Here is a 22,435-nt window from a genome sequence, read left to right on the forward strand (position 1 = left end):
GGCGCACGCTCTTGAGATGCGTTAACATTTGTACCTTTCCAAACCTTGGAGTGGTTTGAGAAGCCAGAATCCGAGACCCGGCAAATCAACAAAATTTTCAGAAGATTCTCTTACCGCACCAACCCCAAAGATTTGAGATGCCATCATGTTAAGAAATCCCTCGCTCCCGTTGACCCTTTACTGAAATTGCTATTAATAATCTTTGCACCAGTCTCCTTTTTACATTTCCTGAGACTGTCTGGCCCAGACTTTCTTTTCTCTGTTTTCAGTTTGGCACGGCCTGAAGAAAACATAACCTACCATCAGGATGGAGAGGGGAAGGGGCTTCCTATCAGTCATATTTTAGAAAGGATACACCTGCTCTTTCAAACTCTTTGGCGTTGCAATAGAAAGCTGGGTGGGAAAACAGCATGGAGCAGCCAGAGGTCTCTGCACTCTGGGGATCAAGGCTGTTACGAAAAATATAAGAGGAGGGCCCCCTTGCCTTTCAACCCTCTTACATTCATGGCATGTCTTCAGGGTGGATTTATCAGCCGTTTTGGACCACATGAGACGTATTTATTTTATTGCACTTATATTCCACTTCCCGTAAAACAGGCTCAGAGTGGATCACATTAAAAGAATAAAAAAAGGTAGCATAATAAATAAAAGCAGTTCCTGCTAATAAAACCCAACGGCCTTCACATTGCACAATCACTCACTCAACATCCAAAACCCGTGGGACGGGTGGCAAGCTGTTAGATGTTGCGCAGACCAGAGGGGACAATGCCCCCCTCATGGCAGGAGGCCGATAAGGGGGGGGGGTTCCACATGATGTCAGCAAGGTTGGGGGGTGCTAAAAGACCTCCTCCTCCTGTACAATGCTCCAGAGCAGAATGTGGCCCCACGGTGCTTTTTAAGGTGAGTACCCCAATCAGACTGGTGCCCGCAAGTTGGGTCAGCGAATTCACCTTATAAGTCCTGCGTGGCTAAGTTCTTTTAATCCAAAATGAAGTGTGCAGCAAGAGGAGTTAAATCCTGTCCCCTCCCTTACCTCGTCTTGTAGTTCTCTGATATTAGGATTAGAAATTGGGTTGTTAACCTCCAGGTGGTGGCTGGAGATCTCTCAGAATTAAAACTGATCTCCAGGCCACAGAGATCAGTTCCCCTGGAGAAAACGGCTGCTTTGGAGGGTGGGATATATGGCATTATACCCTGCTGAGGTCCCTCAACCCCACCCTCTCCAGGTTCCATCCCCAAACCATCAGGCATTCCCTAACCTGGAGTTGGCAAAGCTAGGCCCAGCCTATCTTTTAGCTGCGTGAAGGTTCTTTGTTCAATCACTGGCTTTTTAACTTAAAAGATTCCCAAGAAGCCAGGAGTAGCAAAGTTGGAGTTGTGATGAAAGACGCTGCGTCAGTTCCAGAGCAAATCCAGAAGTGATGTCACTGCATGGGTACATCACTCTAGGATTCACTTGAAATTCTATGATAAAAACCATATGGTTTCAGGCAAATCCTAGAGCGTCATGCTGATGCAATGATTTCACTTCTGGCTTCAAGCTAGGGTTGCGAGGTCCCTTTACCCTCCAGGAGGTGGGAGACCTGTCACACACCTTTGCGACGCCCACTTCCTGACTTCTGAATGTACCAGAAGTCAGTTTCACATCTATTCTTCTTCTCCTAGTCGTACTAACAGAAAGAGGAAAAAATGACCGAAGGAGGGATGGAACAAGGGCACAACTGAGATGCAACCGTTGACGGCACTTACCAGTTCAGGTGGGGGAAGCGGCTGGCAGGAGGCAGGTACCTAGGAACAAGAAGAACCGGAGAGTGATGAGTCCGTTCACAGAGATCAACTCAGCTGGAGGCCTCGCAGTCTGCCAGCCTCCCTACAAACTCCTACGAAGCTCTGCCGTGGCGTCCCTAATCACTCCCCTTCTCCGCAAGAGATGTGAGGGCAACAGCAGGGGAAAAAGTCTCTTGCACGGCTCCTTCAACTGCCTGTGTAAGTGGCAGAATCTGTGCTTCCCACCTGTCCCCCCCCCCCAACAAGGTGGTTTTTTTTGGCCTGGGCTGGCTCCTTCCAATGACGGCAGACACATAAGCGGCAATTCATCACAGCCAATGCAAGGAAGGGGCACTAAATATAGAGAAACGTAAACAGGCCAGTCCCCACCCCACCCAAGAGGGAAGCACAGTAAGGCTATTGAGCTCTGTTCTCTCCCTTCTCACCTGGCTCGACTGCCTTTGCAGCCCTGAGTGACCCATGAGAGGAGGGGGAGAGTCCAGGCCCGGTCTCTTTTGCCTTCCCTGGCTCTAGCTTTAAAAAAACAACAGAGAATTTACTCCCTCCTCTTAGAAGTCTGGTCTAGTGGTTGGGATGTCTCAGGAGTGGCTTTTTTAAAACTAAAGAATTTTGAGTCAGAAATTATGACGTCTGATTCAGCTCAGTTCAGCGGCAATCCGTTTGCAGCCAACTGGTTGTGCTCACGTTCTGCTCGCCGCTTGTGAGAGGAGAGCCCATTTTTCACTGGTCAGGTCAGCTCTTTGTAAGCTGCTTGTGCCTATTTGTCAAGTTAATTTTTTTTTGTGCTTTCCAACAACACAGTGGAATCAGCAGGATTTCACACACATGTGTTCTCACACACACTCCAGCGGCACTCATTCCCCCTTCCACACAGACCTGTTGTCATAGCTTGCTGTTTGGCAGCCAATTGTATATATGAATACTGATCAAATTAATTGCTCAGCAAGAGATTATTAACAAGCACTTTTTTGCCATCAAGTTGCAACTGACTTATGGTTACCCCCGTAGGGTTTTCAACGCAAAAGGCATCCAGAGTTAATTTGCCATTGCCTGCCTCTGCAACCCTAGACTTTCTTGGTGGTCCCCCATACCACCACTATGAACTTGGGCTGACCCTGCTTAGCTTCTGGGATCTGACAAAATCAGACTAGCCTGGGCCATCCAGGTTAGGGCAATAGGGCAACATGATACTTTCCAAAAAGTCATACAACTTAGTGCTTCAAACCCATTATTATTGCACGTGGGCTGTGGCGAGACAAAGAGGTCAAATTCATGTGGAATCATGGCCATTGAACACAGCATGATTTCCTGCTGAACTCATTTGCCTCAACATTTGCAACATCCCTAGATAATATTAACAGGAACAATATAAACATGATGCATCTACGCACAGCTATGGGGTCATGTCTTTTCTCCAAGTAAACTTGGGAACTTTTCTGCGAAAGAACTGTGGAAGAAGGAGCATCAACTATTCCAAACACAGAGTGGGGATAGTCAAAGATTACCCTCAGTCTCTCTACACGAAACACCTGGGCACGTGTTCGTCAAGTGTCGGGAGACGCAACGTTAGCCAGGAAGCGTAATTTTGAAAGCCAGAGCTGGCGGAGATTGCTCTGAAGGGAACGGATTTTCTCACAGCCCTCTGCCACCTCTAGCATGCCAAATTGTATCCCCTTCTTGTGCTTTTACCCTGCCACCCTTGCTGCTTAAAACTTTGAATTAACTGAGCCTTGGCAGGGCAGAGGCTCCAGAAGGGGAGATGCCAGAGGCAGTGGAGGGTGGTAAGAGAATCTGTCCCCTCCGGAACGATCTCCACCGGCTCTGTCATTTAAAACTACACTTCTTGGCTAACATTGTATCTCCCGACATGTGAAGAACACGTGTCAAAAGTATTGTGTAGTCTCATTCCCATCATTCATTCAGGGTCCTACCACGTACCATACTCGGAAGCATCCAACAAGAGCAAGACTTTTCCCTCAAACTCTTCGATGGCTTCAGTCAGGACTTTGCTACAGAGCTACTCTGAGAATCTAAAGCAGTGGTCTTTAACCCATGGATCGGGACCCTCAGGTGGGTCACACAAGGCCCTGCCAGGTTTTTTTTGGTTGCTTTTTGGACTATCAGCGACCACCAGCTGCTATTGTGTTTTGACAATACCACACCATTTCTGTGTGTGTAAAGAACAGGGATGTATGAATACAATCTTTTCATTTTGTTATCCTGTTACCATCCTGACCGAGAAGAATTTCAGTTCACTCACAGTCAACACGGCTGTACCCAATTCATTGGTTTCCTTTACACCATGAAGGTACCCTTTTAATTTTTTAAAATTGTATTATTCACAACTGATAGGCCATTTACATGCAACTGGCACAAGAATAACACTTAAATTGCATAAATTAATGGGAAAAATTGGCTGGAAGAAATAGAAAAGGGTGTGAAAATAAGGACTCAGGCTCACTTTGGGGCACCAAAGAGGATAGGGGAATGAATGTTCAAGTCAAAACAGCTGGGAATGTGAAATTCGACAACAGCCCCAATAAAAAAGACAAACATTTATCTCTGGAAATCTTCATTTGGAGGCCTAACTCCACCAGAAGCAAAAGCCAAAGCTGTCCGTAATAAAAAACAGCATGGTTGTTTCGGAGGTTGGGGGGAGACTAACCACAAAATACTGTATTCATGTGAGTGTAACAAACCAGGCACAGCTGTTTTTTGTTAGGGGAAAGCTGCTTTGGGGAGAGGTGATCTGGAACGGAGCAGCGCTGGTGGGGGTGTGAGCGCTTAAACCGTTTCCACACCTACCACTTTCTGACTCTGTCCAAACCATTCTGTCCCCACCTCACTCCCAAAATCTAAGTATGTCTTTGTGAAGGCATAAAAATAGGAAATATAGAACTTTAATTAAAATTATTACAGATGGTAAAAACTTTCAGCGAATGCATTCAATAGGAAAGTGCTGTTTTTGATAACAACGACATTCGATTTATATGCCACCCTTCAGGATGACTTAACACCCACTCAGAGCAGTTTACAAAGTATGTTATTATTATCTTCACAATTATCACCCTGTGAGGTGGGTGGAGCTGAGAGAGCTCTGAGAGAGCTGTGACTGACCCAAGGTCACCCAGCTGGCTTCATGAGGAGGAGTGGGGAATCAAAGCTGGTTCTCCAGATTAGAGTCCTGGCACTCTTAACCACTACACCAAACTGGTGATGCTAGCGGCAGAGTTTTATTTCTTTTACTGAGCAGTTGCGTTTGCGTCTGTGTAGGTGACAGTTTGGGTGGGGTGGGGTGGGAATGTGGAACTAGGACATCCTTTAGGCTGCATGAGAATGTAGCCAAAAGAAATCTGCACTGTACTCATTGGTTATGTGGGAAGCAACTCTTTGAAAAAGTTTCAGCTGCTCACGAACAACCAAACTGCCTGACAAAAAACAGGTTTCTTGCTCACAGCCAAACAGCAGACCGTGATCTGAATGGACAGGCACTTGAAAATGCTCAATCATTTCTTTAAAATTGTAAGTAAAATAGGCCGATGTATCTTTTGAATTTTCTTTCTGATAACTGAGTTATTTGTTAAAGAGTTATTTCAATAAATGGGAAGAGTCCTTTTCTGCTTTAATTTTCTGCAAAAGATGCCATCAAAATAGAAAAAAAAACATATTTTGTATGGAACCTGCCACAGTATTTAGATTCTTTTTAATCCTCAAGCATTTATTTTTGTAGGTAGGTAGAACATTTTTATTGTATATAGCTATTGGCTTTTACAAGACAGAACATATATAGCAAATTTGCAACCATAAAAATTTAAAAATTCTAGATAACAGACAACATTAAAATTATTCAAATCAGAAGCAAGAGCCCAAATTTACGGTTCAGAATTATGAGGTGCTTACTTAGATACTGCACTTGCTCTTATTTTCCTAGCAAATTTCTAGCCTTCTTGTTTATGAAGACAGATTTGGGGAATACATAGGCTGTGTATGGAAGGCAGGAGCCTACACACAGCTTATGCATTCTTCAGATCACTGGGCCTTCAATGGCTGTGGTTTTAGCTCCCCTTGCCCTTCATTTTTAACCTTTAGTACCAGTACCACTCTCTGTCAAAAGTTCTAGATTAGTCTCACCATCATTGCATACAGTCCCTTCATTTGCAAAGTTTATTATCAACACAAAATCAGAATTTCCTTGAAGAAGCATATGAAATACCCCTAGCCGTATGAAAACAAGTTAATGTCCTTTTGTATATTTAATTTTTGCAAGAATCACAGGTGAGCAACAGTAGTACATTGCAGAACCCTTGCATAACTGAGTTTACAGCATGTATCTCATATTTTGGCTGTCTCCACACAGGATACTGTGCCACATTTTGGGGGCTGGGGGGTACAGGGAAGCCCCCACCCAGCAGATGGAGATCCATGGGTTTCCCAAATCAAACTGGAAACCAAGGGACATGAATTAGTATTCCCATACTCTGCATCAAAACTCTGCCCCAAACTTCAGTTATACAACTGCGTATGCCTCATTAAGTGGTAGCCAAGTCAGAAGGTGTGGATCTCAACTCCTATGAATGAAGCAGGTAAAGGTAAAGGTAATCCCCTGTGCAAGTGCATGGCGACGTCTGTAAGTGACGTTATTGCGCTGGCTGCAGGACCGCTCCTGCGCTCCGATTAGGCCGGTTTGGGGACAAATCGGAGTGCAGGGATGCTCCTGTGTCCAGCGTGAGGGGTGGGAGCTTGCGCACAGTGTGCACTCCTGAGGTGCGTGCCAGTGGCAGGCACGCTCCAGGAGTTTGCCCCCTCCGGCTGATCGCTCAGCGATCGGCGGATAAAGGGGCAAATCCCCGGGAGTTTGCCTACCGAAAGCATACCTGTGTGGAAAATCCACACATTGTTTGCCTCACACTAGGCAGAGACTGTGTCTATGGGGTGCATCACGGGCACATGTGCACTCTCAGTTCATGTGAACAAAACAGAATGTTTGCAGAGGGCTGTAATGTGTGAACGTCGGTACAATGTAGGAAAAAGCTTTCAGGAATATTACCACCTTAAGCAGTCCCTCTATGTTCATGCAAAGAATTGCATCTTCCCCGTGGCACGTTTTTGAAATTAGTTAACATCATTTGAGCGCTCTCAAAATCTGGCTTTAGGATCAAATTTTAGGATCCACCCCACTGAATGGGCAAGCATTTTTTATCATTGCCACTGTATGCACACATCCTGTTCTTGGATGTTGGAAGGAACCCAAGCCCGAAAAGCAGCCCTTGCATGAAATCCTTCCCTGAACAGTTCTTTTCCAGAAACAGGCCCTTCCCCCCTTCCATCTTGGCTACACGCCATTCATAAATGATTGCTGGATTAAGAAGAGTTTATTTATGTTGCTGGAGCCAGGAAATGAGACGCTCTCTGGTCCTTATCAACCCCAGAAGACATGGTAGATCCTCTTAGATACAACAGCGCAGCTAGCAGTCACAAGGTCTGGAACGCTCACTGAGAGCCAAGCTACAAGTGACGCCTGACACAGGTTGGACACTTGTCAGCTTGCCTCAAGTTTTGATGGGAAATGTAGGCATCCTGGTCTTGCAGCTGTAATGGAGAGCCAAGCTGTAAAATCAGGACGCCTACATTTCCCATCAAAACATGAGGGAAGCTGACAAGTGTCCAACCTGCGTAAGGTGTCACTTGTAGCTTGGCTCTGATTTGGACCCAAGGCTGCCCACTTTTAAACTGATCCCATCCCTCTAACAATCTCTTTCTTTCTTTAAAACAATTGTGTGCCACCTTTTCCACCCAAATAGGGTCCACAAGGCAACAACGAATATTAAAACATTTAAAAAATTTAAAACGTTTTAAACAATTTAAATTTAAAACAACATTTAAGACAGTATACAAAAATAAAACACGCAGAGATCACTCAAAACAGGGAGCAGGGCATGTAATGGTTGTTGGGGGGTATGTCAAACTTAATAAAAGTTTGCAGAAGACAGTAGTGGGGGGGGGGAGAACAGATGAAACTTCATGGTAGGGTTGCCAACTCCAAGCTGGGAAATTCCCAGAGATTTGGGGGGTGGAGCCTGGAGAGGGTTTGGGGAAGGGAGGGACCGCTGCAAGGTATAATGTTATACAGTTCATCCTTCAAAACAAGCATCCATATAAAAATGCAGGAACTGCCTGGAGGGATAGCATTGTTTAATATGTCATTGTTTAATATTAATTGCTTATGCTCTGTTTCAACCACGTTGCAGCTCGGTATCGGATTTCTGCTTGTTTTCAGATCTCTGCAGCTTTGCATTTGTATACCCCTTTGCATTGTTCATTGAATGTACCGACCGTTGAGCCTACTGACGTGCACCGTGTAATCCGCCTTGAGTCTCAGTGGGAAAAGCTGACTATAAATAACAAAATAAATAAGTAAATAATATAACAGACAGGTTCAAATTCCCGTTCTGGTGGCTAGGTGACCTGGAGCCACCTCACAGGGTTGTTGGGCGGGTAAAATGAGGAAGGGAGAACCACATATGGCACCTGTGGGATAAAACGGCTGGAGAAGAGATGGTTCTTTGCTGTGGATCTACAGATTCTAAGTCCTTCCCTTGGCACTCTGGGTTAGGGGAGAGCACATGAGACCACCTTGGCTTTAGTTCACAGGGCCACAAAATGCCACTTCCACACCTCCTACTCACTGCCTAATAGGATTGCCAGCTCCAGGTTGAGAAATTCCTGGAGATCTGCCAAAGGAGCTTGGGGAACATGCAGTTTGGGAAGGGGGTGGACCTCAGCAGGGGGCTAGATCAAGATGGGCAGCTGTGTTAGTCTGTCTGTAACAGCAGAAAAGAGCAAGAGTCCAGTAGCACCTATAAGACTCACAAAATTTGTGGTAAGGGATGAGCTTTTGTGAGCCACAGCTCACTTTTTCAAATATCTGAAGATCAAGATGTGTAGCTCTGTTCGTCTGTCTGTAGCAGTAGAAAAGAGCAAGAGTCCAGTAGCTCCTGTAAGACTAACAAAATTTGTGGTAGGGGATGAGCTTTCATGAATCACAGCTCATTTCTTCAGCTCCAGATGGGTAGCTGTGCTACAGTCTGTCTGTAACAGTAGAAAAGAGCAAGAGTCCAGTAGAACCTATAAGACTAGCAAAATTAGTGGTTGGGTATGAGCTTTCATGAGCCACAGCTCACTTCTTCAGATATAATTCCATAGAGTAGCCATTTTCTCCAGGGGAACTGATGTCTCTCATCTGGAGATCAGTTGTAATTCCAGGAGATCTCCAGGCCCCTCCTGGAGGCTGGCAACCCTACTGCCTAACCAGATAATAAATATTGCTGAATGATTCCAAGCTGCAGCTGTCCTAAAAATAATATACAGCCAGATTAAACATTCTGAAGGGTTTTTTTTTTTAAAGTAAATTGTTATGGCCAGTTCATAAACACACCCTGTTCACAGAAGCCACCACGGGCTAGGCTGCTGTAGAAGAAACAAACAGTAAGTGGAGAAGAGCGTTTGCCAGTGTGCAAGAATGGGAAAAGGGGGGGCACTCAAGTTATAATCCTTGCCATTGGAATAGAGGCATTAGAGGTATATAAGAGTAGAGATGTGCACGAACTGGGAAAAAACGAACCATGCAGTTCATGGTTCATCAAATTTCACGAACCACAAACTTTCATGAACCTGCCCCTGGTTCGCGAACTGGTTAGTTTGGTTCACGAAAACGTCACATCCGGGTCAGAAAATCATCACTTCCGGGCCAGCAGAAGGTCACTTCTGGGTCAGCAGAAGGTCTGCAGGAAGTCCATCCCCTGTTGCCTAGGAAACTGATTGATCGGCACCAGGCTGTCTGCAGTCATGAACCAAAAAACAAACCAAACAAACCAGCCTAAAGTTCGTGGCGGTTCGTCAGAAATAGGATCCGATGAACTGCGGTTCACGAACCACGAACCGGCCTGGTTCATGCTTAATTTTGGTTCGTATTTCGGTTCGTGCCCATCTCTATATAAGAGTCACCCTCCTTTGTTTCTATGAAATGTTAGAGGCTGTCAGAGATAAAAACGCATTGTCTCCATGGCTCTTACACGAAAAGAGCCAGGGCGAACCAACTTCTGAGCATCAGAAAGCAGGCTGTGCTAGAAAGAAGGGCAAGCTCTCATCAACCCTATCATGTTGTGTAATGACGGAGCCAGAGGCGGAACAAGAAAGCTAAGGTGCAAGCTGGCAGGTCACAGTCCCCTTGCCAAAACTGACTGTCAACACGCCTGTAATTACAGAGTGCATGAGGCTGCAATTAAGCAAGCAGGCACTCTCAAAGGGGATGCCCGCCAGCCTTTAGCACAAGGTAGTTTGGTTGCCTCCTTCGTTAATAATAAAAAAAGTAATTCCATATGATCAGGAGGGTACTTTCGCCTCCAAAGCCCTAAAGGGAGACTTCATTCTGCCAGATGATTGCTAACACCAACTGATTGGAGGTGGGGGGTAGAAATTAGGTCTTTCCAATCTGCTGGATCTTGCCTCTGAACGATTGCTTCTTCTAGCAGAAAAAAAAGGATACACACCCTTTCTCCATATCCATCTATTATGCCGCCTCTAAGCAGACCTTAATTTGCTTTGATGGGAAAAGTGCAGGTGAAACTCATGGCCCAGGCGGGCTGCACAAAGACAAGTGTCACCGTGCGCACAGCAGATTCAATTACACGGCTGACAGCGTACCGTCTCTATAGTTTTGGTCTAGAATTGGCTTGAAAATAAGGGTTGAACTGAATATTGATTCCCCAAAAAACTGCAGGAATGAGCTACATGGATCCTTATATATTTATCTGCATTCTCGTTTAATTTTGCAGCCCAAAATTACCTGCTTTGGTTTGGTTTGTTTGCCATTAAGTTGCAGCCAACTTATCTGATCACACAGCTGGACAAACAGAACAAAGATCTAAGCAGTGATTGCTAAGTGGCTGTTGGGACTCTGTCTGCTCAAGCGCCATTTATTGCCCACACTGGCACACGAGCCTTTTGGTTCTCCCATCACCTCCATCCCAGACTATATATATGCACATCTTCTTACTCTCCAATGTTCGCTTTCTTTTTAATTCTGGGAAACGTTTGGGATGCAGAGGAAAAACACACTCATCGCTCACTGCGCAGATGATGTGAAGCTGAAAGCTTTCTCGCCTCCTCCCCTCCTGGCTCCATCCTTCCAGCAAGCACTGGCCTGGGAAAACATCTGGACCAGCCCAGGGGACAAGGAGGGGAGGTCACCAGGATGTGGGAAACTCTACAGGAAAGTAAAATGTCCTCACAGCCAAGGAGGCCAGCTAGGCAGTTAGCAGGCCTCCCAGGCCAGTCAGCGGACCGCTGCTTAAAGAAAGGAAAGGCAGCCTCGCTTTAAAGAAGGGTACATCTACAAAACACGAGGGCAGACCTGGCTCTGACATACAGGGGTTGTCTCAGCAGGGCTTTTTTTCTGGGAAAAGAGGTGGTGGAACTCAGAGGGTTGCCCTCGAAGAAAATGGTCACATGGCTGGTGGCCCCGCCCCCTGATCTCCAGACAGAGGGGAGTTTAGATTGCCCTCCGCACCGCTCGGCGGCACGAAGGGCAATCTCAACTCCCCTCTGTCTGGAGATCAGGGGGCGGGGCCACCAGCCATGTGACCATTTTCAAGAGGTTCCGGAACTCCGTTCCCCCACGTTCCCCCTGAAAAAAAGCCCTGGTTCTCAGGGATTGTGGGGCAAAAGTCCAGATGTGCCCCCACCCCATTTATTCCCACTCCAAACAAGAATAAAACACCTCAGGGCCAAACTACACGTGACAAATGACACATGAACGGCAAGTGTATTCCCTGTTCACTTGCCCTCCACTTGACCCGCTTGCCATTCAAGTGTCATTCGTCACTTGTAGCTTGGCCCTCAGTTTCACAATGTATGACCCTTCAAAAATGCACCACACTGCGCCTTTCAACTTTGTTTTCCACCACTACTTTCTACCAATGGCTGCAGAGGCCCATCTCCCACAGATCCCTGCCCCTGAGTGGTTGCCAGATTCAGGTTGGGAAATTCCAGGAGATTTTGGAGGTGGAGCCTGGAGAGGGTGGGGTTTGGGCAGGGGAAGAGGCCTCCGTGGTGTATAATACCATACTATTCATTCTTCAAAGCAGCTGTTTTCTGCAGTGGAACTGACCTCTGTTTCCTGGAGATCAGTTGTAATTCCGGGAGATCTCCAGCTACCACCTGGAGGCTGGCAATCCTAAAGTTCCTGTTGAGAGCACCGAGAAGGAAGGGATTTGTCCAGATCAATATTCCAATCATTCATCAGACTCCGCCTGGGAGTGAACCCCACTGAAAAAAAAATCAGGCTTGCTTCTCAAGTTGCCAACCTCCAAGTGCAGGCTGGAGATCTTCTGGAATTACAACTGGTCTCCAGGCCACAGTGATCAGTTCCTCTGGGGGAAAAAATGGCTGTTTTGGAGGGTGGACTCTATGGCAGGACTTGATGACGTTATACCCTATTGAGGCTTCTCCTGCCCCCAAAGGCTCCACCTCCCCCCCAGATCTCCAGGAATTTCCCAACCTGGAGCTGGCAACTCCATTACTTCTGAGTAGATTTGCTACCAAAGGGTCTACATAAGCAGAAAAAAAGAAGTTACAGAGACCTCCAATGGATAGGGTTAGATCTTACACGACTTTTCTCTTGGTCTCATCTGATTTCCCTCCCCACGGCCTCATTCCTCTTCTGTTCTTTCAGGTCCCAGTGAAGCCCAGCAGAGTTTTCTCAGTGCTTGGAATGGCCCCAGCAGAAGAAGAAACTGGTAGCATTTAACTCATATCAGGGACTGTATCGCTCAAGATTCCAAGTTAGGGAATCTTGGTTTCAATGTTCCCCTAGCTTAAATGAAAAAGAAAGATCCCTGCTAGTTGAAAGCACAGCAAGGAGAGTGCAATCCTGACAAGCTAGCTTTCTGTGTGTAGGGTTTCTTTTTCTCACCTAGGCAAGCATTCAAAAATGCGATTCCCCAACCTCACCATATGGTCTCTCACATAAACTTAAAGGAAATCATGATGATCAACCCAAAAGCAGAATTTGAATTACTATTGGACAATATGGGATCTACTCGAAAAGGCCTAATTTCAAAAGTATACAATATCCTTCTTCATTATGTAAACAGGGCTGGCGCGCCCACTGAGCCCAGGTAGGCGGTTGCCTCAGGGTGTGGGGTGCCGGAGGGGCGCCGGAGGAGACGCTGGGGGCGGGAGCGCGCGCCACAGAGCTGCAGCCTCCCAGTCCTCCCGCCCCGTGCTGCCGCCGCCACCAGCACACGCCCCTGGGTGGGCGCAGCAGCCGTGGGCAGGCGTCTGGGGTGGCACAGGGCAACCAAGTGGGAAAGCTAGGAAGCCACCTGCATGCCGTCCCAGCTGCCCACTGCAGCAATCGTGCCAGCTCGTGCACATGCCCGTGATGATGTCACACATGATGTCATCACACAGGCTGGTGTGTGTGTGTGTGTGTGTGTGTGTGTGTGTATGTGCATGCGCACGTGCCCGGCCAGCCGGCTGTGGGCACCGGAAACCCTGGTGCCGCTCCTGTATGTAAAACCCCAAATCCTAAGCTTTCAAAAAAGAGGGGTGTCAAGATAGTGATACAATACCAACAGATGAACAATGGAACAAAGTATGGTCTTTAAATTTAATTCCCCGATAATTAATATCAAACTTCAGACATATAAAATAATAACTCATTAGTACCCTCCAAAATTAGAAATTATTTCATCTGCAAAATCTCTTTGGTGGAAAGTTTGCGGCAAATTTGGTACCTTTGCCCACTGTTGGTGGAAATGTTGCTATTTAGAAGAATTTTGGAAAGAAGTATTAAACCAGATATTTGATGTAACTGGATACAAAATACAGTTGGATCTGGAACTGATATTTCTTGATCAACGGCATAACTTACATACTCCTCAGATGTGATCTCATAAATAATGTGTTGGTACCAACTCTAGCTGCAATTGCTTCTAGATGGAAAACACACACTCCACCAACAATATCAAACTGGTACTTAAAAATCTGGGACCACTTTATACTCGAAAAGATTAATGATAGAATCTATCAGGCAGAAAACTAGCTCAAATCAACAAACTTTATGGAAAAATGGTGTCCCTTTTTGAATTCATTACAATTAACAATCTCCAGTCTCCAAGTATACCTTATCAAGCAATTTTAAATTTATAAAACTAAAGTTAGAACACAGCGGTTAAAATATAGATCTGTATTATACCAACTTTATGTTGAAATCTATATAATAAAACAAAGACATATGTGAAGGGAGTGCTTTATAATATGAATAGATATTGATGTAAATAGTTGGTTAGTATTAATAATTGTAATTAAGAAAAGGTAACAACATGGTTGTATTTTGCATCTTGAAAATAAAGCCTTTATTCTTTTTTCTTTAAAAATGTGATTCCCCCAGAGTTGTCTGGCCGGCTGTTGTTCGAGAAGGCACACAGGTCTAGACGGCCCTTGATTGGCTCCCGCTTTTATGCGTTTGAAAGGAAAAAAGCAGTTCCAGGCAGCTCGTGGAAGCAAGCCAATCCACATGCTAGCAGGGGAGGAATAAAGAAAGAACCACAAGAGGTCAAGACCGTGGAGACGACTCTACCACCATGATCAGGCCCTACAAAACAAACCATCCCAAAGGGATTTGTATTGGGCATAAATCCACGCCATTCGGGCATACTTGCTGTTTAGCTTGCGGCTGCCTTGAATGGCCTCCGGGCACTCAAAGTCCAAGGCTGCCACTCTTCCCATTAAGAAAAGGGAGTGCAGATAGGGGCCTGTGGAACAACTTGCTCACAAGAGCTAAAGCCATAAAGCAGAGGGGAAGATGGGCTTGGGAAATTCTGGCCGATTCTTATCTCTCCTGCTTGAGCCTCCAAGCTTAAGCAGCACAAACAAAAGTTATTTTGTTTAAAAAATGTAAAAATCACAAATTGCACGTTTAAAACATCCTGAGCCACAGAGATAAGAACGTAAGAATTTGTCTTACCAGGTCAAACCAAGGGTAACCCAGTTCAGCATTCTGGTTGCAACAGGAGCTACCCAACAGCGCAATCCTAAGTCTAGTTACGCCCATACGAGTCCATTGACGTCAGTGGGTCTAGAAGGCTGCAACTCTGTTTAGGATTTCATTACAAATGCTTTACAGTGTTCACAGGCAAGCCATGAAGGCAATACTGTTTCTCACTCCAGTATTCTAGGATATACTGCCTCTGAACATGGAGGTTCCCACTGAGCAATCATGGCCAATACATTGAATGTAAAAAAAAAAAAGTAAAGGTAGTCCCCTGTGCAAGCACTGAGTCATTATTGACCCATGGGGGACGTCGGATCACGACGTTTTCTTGGCAGACTTTTTCTGGGGTGGTTTGCCATTGCCTTCCCCAGTCATTGACACTTTACCCCCAGGAAACTGGGGACTCATTTTACCGACCTCGGAAGGATGGAAGGCTGAGTCAACCTTGAGCCGGCTACCTGAACCCTGCTTCCTCTGGGGTCGAACTCAGGTCGGTGAGCAGAGCTTGGGCTGCAGTACTGCAGCTTACCACTCTGCGCCACGGGGCTCATACATTGAATGTTTTGAATACATTTATATAACCTCGCTCTCAAAAAACTGCCCAATGTGGTCTCCAAAGAAAAATACCAACCAACAATAAAGGCAGTATAAAAAGTAAAAGAAAACATGAAAGCCCAGAAGTATACATCAAAAGCAAAGATCAAGTAAGGCCATGGGATTTTTTATTTTACAAATATCTAAGTGAAAAGAAGAGTGTTGCAGCAGTTTGAAAACTTACTGTTAACTTTCATAGGGCAAATGGAAGTCAAATTCGTACATCTAACAAAGTGGGCTATAACTCACAAAAGTTTCTACTACAATGAATCTATTCGTATTTGAAGGGGTGCAAGGCTTTAATTTAGGGCCAAGCTACAAGTGACGAATGACACTTGAACGGCAAGTGTATTTCTCCCTGTTCACTTGCCCTCCACTCAATCCACTTGCCGTTCAAGTGTCATTTGTCACTTGTAGCTTGGCCCCCAGTTGCTGCTGCTGCTGACTAACATGCCTGCCCCACTGGAATCTGTAGCCCAAGAAAATAATAATTGAAAAGTTTCTGCCTGACACCAAAAACCTAACAGCTAGGGTGCCTGCCAAACATTGATTAGAGGGAGGGCATTCCACAGCTGAGGTGCCATCACAGAGAAGGCCCTTTTCCCATGGAGATGCGCCAGAGCATCAGAGGCAACTAGAAGAGAGCTTGTGATGGATAACGTTTACGTCTAACTTTTGTAGCTATAGGATCGGATCCTAAGCAACGCGAGTGGTGCTAGAGAAAGGCAGTTCCCTGATTTCTTTCCTCTCACTGCAGCCTTCCGAGTTCCCCAAAACTGTGCTCTATCTGGACCCAAAGGACCAGCGTGAGAAGCCAGTTGTGAATTTGCGGTGGGGGAGGACAACCAGCGAAAGTCTCCCTCCCCTCCTCCACAGATGACAACGTTGTTCCACCAGAGGAGCTCAATGGAATGACATTTTAGGATCCAAGCCAATAATAAATAAAATACGTAGAAACAGGTCTATTCGTTCATCCCCCCACCTCATGCTCACCTTTTACTGCCTACCTGTCCCAGGTCCTTTTGCCTAGCATTCCTCCCAAGTTCTGCTGCCCCTTGTAGAAATGTAAGAAAGCTTATCTCTGTGAGCAGAACCACTCAATACCCTCTCCCTACCCACCGGTGGAAGCTGCGGAACCAGCGTCTGATTCGGTGCCGATCTGCCCAAAGTCCAGACAGCGGGTCTCAGCCTGAAGCTTTTTTCAGTTCTGCGGGGAACCTCTCAAAAGATGCACAAACAACAGCGAAGGAGCCAGCTGCTCCATAGACAGGGTCTCGTTCCCTTGCTCTCCTCTTTCCCCCAAGTTCTCCCTGAAGCTTGATCTTCTTTCCTGAGAGCAGAGCTGTGTTTGCAGAACCAGCCACTGATCCCACGACTTAAGGGGGAAAAAATCCTAGCACAACAGCAGGCTGAAGTGGCTTCTCCTACAGCTGCAGCCTTTGGCTGTGCTCCAAGGCAAACTCCGTAATTACACAACGTAGAAGAGCGGCCTCGGTCGGGCTTAAAGGGGCAGAGGTCTGGAGCTGACAGAAGCATGGATCTCACTCCCAAAATTGGGCCTGAATCAAGTTACATACAGGCAATATATTCCAAACAAACTTGCTCATGAATGCGTATTCACACCAGCCATTCACAAAACCAGTTGTGTTCTAGCATTCCCAGGAGCAGGCAGATCCAGCTTCTTCCCCATTTACACAGGGCAGGGACTGACAGTCTGGATTTCCAGTGGTCTTGTGGGAAGCCTCACCTGTTGCCTTACCTGTTCAAACCTTCTAATTGAAATGCAAGGTGTGGGGCACCTGGTGCACCTGGGGTGGCGCAAGCTCATGTACTGAAAGATGGTGATGGTGGAAAGCGCTGTCAAGTCATAGCCGACTTATGGTGACCCCTGGTGTGGTTTTCATGGCAAGAGACTAACAGAGGTGGTTTGCCATTGACTGCCTCTGCAGCCATGGTCTTCGTTGGAGGTCTCCCATCCAATTACTAACCCAGGCTGCCCCTGCTTATCTTCTGAGATCTGACAAAATCCAGCTTGTTTGGGCTATCCTGGAAGGAAAAAATAAAATCCAGCCCTCGAGTTAGAGGTGATTTATGGCAACCCCTGATGGGGTTTTTATGGCAAGAGACTAACAGAAGTGGTTTGCCATTGCCTGCCTCTGCAACCCTGGTCTTCCTTGGAGGTCTCCTATCCAATTACTAACCGTGGCTGAATCCACATTACCTCGGCGCGTTCTGGTGTTGCACCAAATGTTCGCTAAACACCCGGAAGTATAGCGTCTTTCAAGCGCGATTTCTGAATCGTGCTAGAAAGACGCTATACTTCCGGGTGTTTAGCGAACATTTAGTGCAACACCGGGACGCGCCGAGGTAATGTGGATTCAGCCCAAGTCAGACCCTGCTTAGCTTCTGAGATGCTCCTCTGACCTATCCAAGGCAGGGCAGGAAGGCAGAAATCGCACTTAATGGGTCTTCCAGCAACATTCCCAGACTGGCTGAGATAACAGATGCCGGGAAAATTCAGTGACCTTAAAGAAAGTCAACGAGGCACCGATGACCACGAGATGCACGGGTGGACCTGATCATGGAAGTTACATTTGAAGAGCGAGAAGCAACAAGAATGCAGTCCTACTCCCTTCTAAAATCATTGAAATCCATGGACTTAGAAAGATGTAAATCTGTTTAGGATTGCACTGCCACCTTTTAGCACAAATTGTGGTTGGGGGTGTGATTTGTATCTGGGAGCCCGTTGCGGATGTTGATTGTAGAGAAATGAGTACACTGGAAGACCAGGGCCGATTCCAGATGGCCCTCTGCATCCCGAAACGTCGCGCGGAAAACGACGCGCGACGACGCACGACGTTTCGGGATGTGGAGGGCCATCTGGAATCGGCCCAGATGTGGCAAATTGGCTGAATTTGGACCCTCTTGATAAAGCCCTGCAAAACAGGAGAATTGCTAGTGGTCGTCGTCCGCAGCTTTTGGACCCTGTCTGCATCTAACGTTGGTGGCCCTCCTCTACAGCGTTGCTTCATTAATTTTCAATGAGAAGAACAGAGGATTTAAAACCATCCTGCAGAAGTTATGAGGACTGTGCCACACCCTAGTAAGGTAGTGGAAGGACACTCCCTTCTCTCTTCTCTTAAGTGTACCTTACAGATTATATATTTTGGAATTGCAATAGTGTGGAAGGAACTATTCATTGTATGGTTGCACCTTGTAAGAATTGTTCATGCATCTTGCATTTGCACTTTATGTAAGATTGATTGCATTGTTTACCTTGTACTAGATTGAATTGTAAGTGGAGTTTATATCATACGTTGACATTGCTAATTTGCACGGTGTACTTTAAATACCTTAAATTCTTACCGCAGGAGTTTTGTGTCTTTATCCTTTGACAGCAGCCAGACAGGAATTATACAGGTGAAGCTTTAACACCATATAGCTGAGTAGTGGTGGTGGGGAAATATTCACTAACCTACCTACCCTATTGTTAAAGGTGCAGGATCACAGTCAGCAAAAAAAATGTGCCAACACAGTCTGGAAAGCAGAAATTCAGGCGGTCAAGCCATCTCCCGTCTGTGAAAGGGGAAAACAGCATCTGTTGAACCTCTTTCTGTCATTTAGCTTGTAAAGGCAGAGAGGCGTTTCCAGGGAGAAAAAAAATTGGCAGCTTTATCTGTGCGCTCATCCACATCTTGAATCCAAGCTGGAAGCCTCTGTTGCCACATCTGCATGAGCAAAATGCAATCTGGGTTGAAGAAACGGGAAGGGACAAATCTGCATATGAATGCAGTGTCCTCATTTTTAACATCTGCAGGGGTCATTTTGTAGAAAAAGAGCTGGATGAACTTATTAGGCATAACTCATTCGCATATGCCATGCCCCTTGCCATCACTGGAAGTGTGTCATTAGCATAACTGATTTGCATATGCCACACCCCCTGACATCACCTATCCTGGCTGTTTTGGACCCAATCCTGGCTATTCAATGCCGAAATTGGGCCCAAAATGGTCAGAAAGGGGCCCAAAATGGTCAGGATCGAGCCGCTGCTGAGCAGGAGACTGATCCACCACCTGTCAGAGGCCCGATCTGGGCCGTTTTGGCCCCAATCCAGGCCAAAACGGGCCCAAAACGGCTGAGAGTCAGGTGGGCGGGGCCACCTGTCATGTAACCTCTTTGGGGAACTGTTGGAAACGGTGTTCCTGTGCATTTCCCCTCAAAATGAGCCCTGCATAGATCAATAAAAACTGTACCAAAACCTTATGGCGTAGCATAAAGCTGCCGGAAACATGAGCTGCTATTTCATCACCTCACATACAAGGCTAATAACGCCAGTCTATCTCTCAGGACCATTGTAAAGATGTTGAGATAACGTAATGTGAAACATGTTAAATACTGGGAAGTGCTATGGAAATGCTAAGATAAACAAATGTACGTTGTCTAAAATTTTAAAAAAATAACAACCGCTCAAGTTGAGCCTTACGCAAGCCCGCCCTGAGCAACATCAAACCTCTCACAAGCAAGGTTGCAAAATTTAACTAATTTGATTTGTCTACTAAAGCTTTATTTATCTGAGTAATTGACAAGGGCAAAGTTTAATTGGCGAGGATATACTTTGATGGCAAACTTGTTAATGGAGTTCATTTCTGGTGTATTACTGTAATCAGATACTAAAATAAGAACATAGGAAAGGTAGCCTTTTCTTGGCTACCTTTGAATTTGCTATGGCTTATTGAATTTATTATGTCTCTACAGTTCCTTCAGTATCTCAAAGAAACACACATTTCAAGATTCGGTAACACACAAATGCGCTGAAATATGATCAGTTAAAAATCAGTCTACAATGAAACAAACCCGATATATTTTGACATGTAATCTATAGATGAAATACGTGCCGTGACAAAAATTGGTTCCAGAATCATAGAATCATAGGGTTGGAAGTACCCTCCAGGGTCATCTAGTCCACCCCCTACACAATGCAGGAAATTCACAATGACCTCCCCTTCCCCAATGACCTCCCCTTCCCCGACACACTTCTGTGATGTGACATCACGGAAGTGATGTTATCATGCAGTGCCGCGCGCATGCGCGTGAGGGGCCAGACTTGGGTTGCCCTGGGTGCTGGCAACCCTAGATCCAGCCCTGTAAAACCCTCATAATTTTCCAAAGTGATCACAGCTCAAAATATTCCACACCATTTACAGTGTATTAATGACTTTACATTGCACAGCACCTTAAGGCCATACCAGATTATACATGTTTTGCATGGTGGGTCAGGTCTCAGTATAACTCTACCCAACTCTGATCTTCTCACAGCCAGATAGTGGCGAAATAACACTCCTTGGGTTCTTTAGAGAATAATCCTAAAGCAGGTCTACTCAGAATCCTAGTCAAGTCTGTTCAATGGAGCTTACTCCCAGGAAAGTGTTCTCAGGATTGCAGTGATAGTCAGGAAAACAGTGCAGGGAGAAAAGCTGAGAGGAGCAGAGTTTGACATTTCCCCAAGTTGCTGTAGGCGGCAACGGTCATTTTTTAAAGAATTAAAATACTGAAATGTTATGTCGATCTCTTGGATACAGAATTAGTGTGAAGTCTACTGACTACTGCACAAATGGTTATAGCAGCAGCACATTGGAAGAAGACAGCTCCTCCCCCTGATTAATTGTGTGTATGTGTGTTATGTGCCGTCAAGTTGCCTCTGCCCTATGGCGACCCTATGAATGAAAGACCTCCAAAACGTCCTATCATTATCAGACTTGCTCAGATCCTGCAAACTGGAGGATGTGGCTTCTTTGACTGAGTCCAGCCATCTCGTTTTAGGTCTTCCTCTTTCCCTACCGCCTTCCACTTTCCCTAGCATTATTGACTTTTCCCGAGAATCTTGTCTTCTCATCTCCTCTTCGGATAAATAAAGGTTCAATAAAATCTGGCCTGTTGCTTATTGATGTAATGATTATCAAAGTTATTATCAATTTGCCCCAGAGGAGCAATTTTTGAGCAGCTGACAAGTTTAACCAATATTGGATATTAGTAACTGTATCTTAGAATGAGAAAATCATTGACAGGATTAATCCATTTCCTTTCTATGAATGTCTGCAGTATGTTTTCGTGCTACATTTTCTTTTTTTTGTGCATAGCGTATAAATGTTTTTCTTCTTTTTAAAAACAAATAAAATAAAAATAAAGTAACATAAATACAGCGGCTTTTAACACACAACTAAAACTTTGGCATTTCCTCCCCCCCCCTTTTTTTGGAATGATGGGGCTCTTCATAGACCAAAAAGCTTCAGTTATGTTCAAAGCTGCCCCCAGGGGTCTCTGACGGGTCACGCCACATGACCCCTACCTCTTAGCCAGGGCTTTTTCCCATGAGCTGCAGATGCTCCTGTTCCAAATTGCCCTCTGAAAGGATATGGTCCTTTCTATCCTTCTACGACTGACTCCTCACCATGCCAGAGTTTTCTCCCAGGCAGAGAAAGGACCTAAGATCATTCAGCAAGACCTGAACCAAAACACTGGGCAAAGACCTCTGGGCCTCTTCAGCTGCTTCTATTATCCTGTGGCTCAAACATGCTGGACGCAAATTATTTGCAGAAAAATCCCAGTATGATGGAGTAGAGTCATATGCCCCCTCTGTCTCCCACAATGACAGTCTCTCTTTCCCCACTCCAGTCTCAGCAACAATCCAGAAGTGAAAAAGTGTGCGTAATTCAACACTATTAGACAGCCAGTCTGGTGTAGTGGTTAAGAGCACAGGACTCTTATCTGGAGAGCCAGGTTTGATTCCCCACTCCTCCGTGTGAAGCTAGCTGGGTGACCTTGGGACAGTCACAGCTCTCTGGAGCTCTCTCAGCCCCACCCACCTCACAGGGTGTTTTGTTGTGGGTATAATAATGACATACTTTGTAAACTGCTCTGAGTGGGCATTGAGTTGTCCTGAAGGGTGGTATATAAATCAAATGTATTATTATTATTATTATTATCAGTTGCCAGCAT

The 22,435-nt window shown here is 45.7% G+C and overlaps 1 protein-coding gene across 4 annotated transcripts in view; it reads right to left on the minus strand.

The window, feature by feature from the left end:
- Positions 1-22,435, minus strand: part of TNS2 (tensin 2) — a 121,346-nt gene that overhangs the window by 42,247 nt on the left and 56,664 nt on the right. For 3 of the 4 annotated variants that reach the window (XM_055003116.1, XM_055003118.1, XM_055003117.1), the window contains exon 4: positions 1,750-1,788. In XM_055003116.1, coding sequence (XP_054859091.1) covers positions 1,750-1,788 — 39 coding nt within the window. Of the gene's footprint in view, positions 1-1,749; positions 1,789-16,558; positions 16,826-22,435 lie in introns of those variants that run through there. The other variant, XM_055003119.1, reaches the window with a different exon arrangement.

The sequence above is a fragment of the Eublepharis macularius genome, chromosome 19 (assembly GCF_028583425.1).
Source record: "Eublepharis macularius isolate TG4126 chromosome 19, MPM_Emac_v1.0, whole genome shotgun sequence".
Taxonomy (NCBI): Eukaryota; Metazoa; Chordata; class Lepidosauria; order Squamata; family Eublepharidae; genus Eublepharis; species Eublepharis macularius.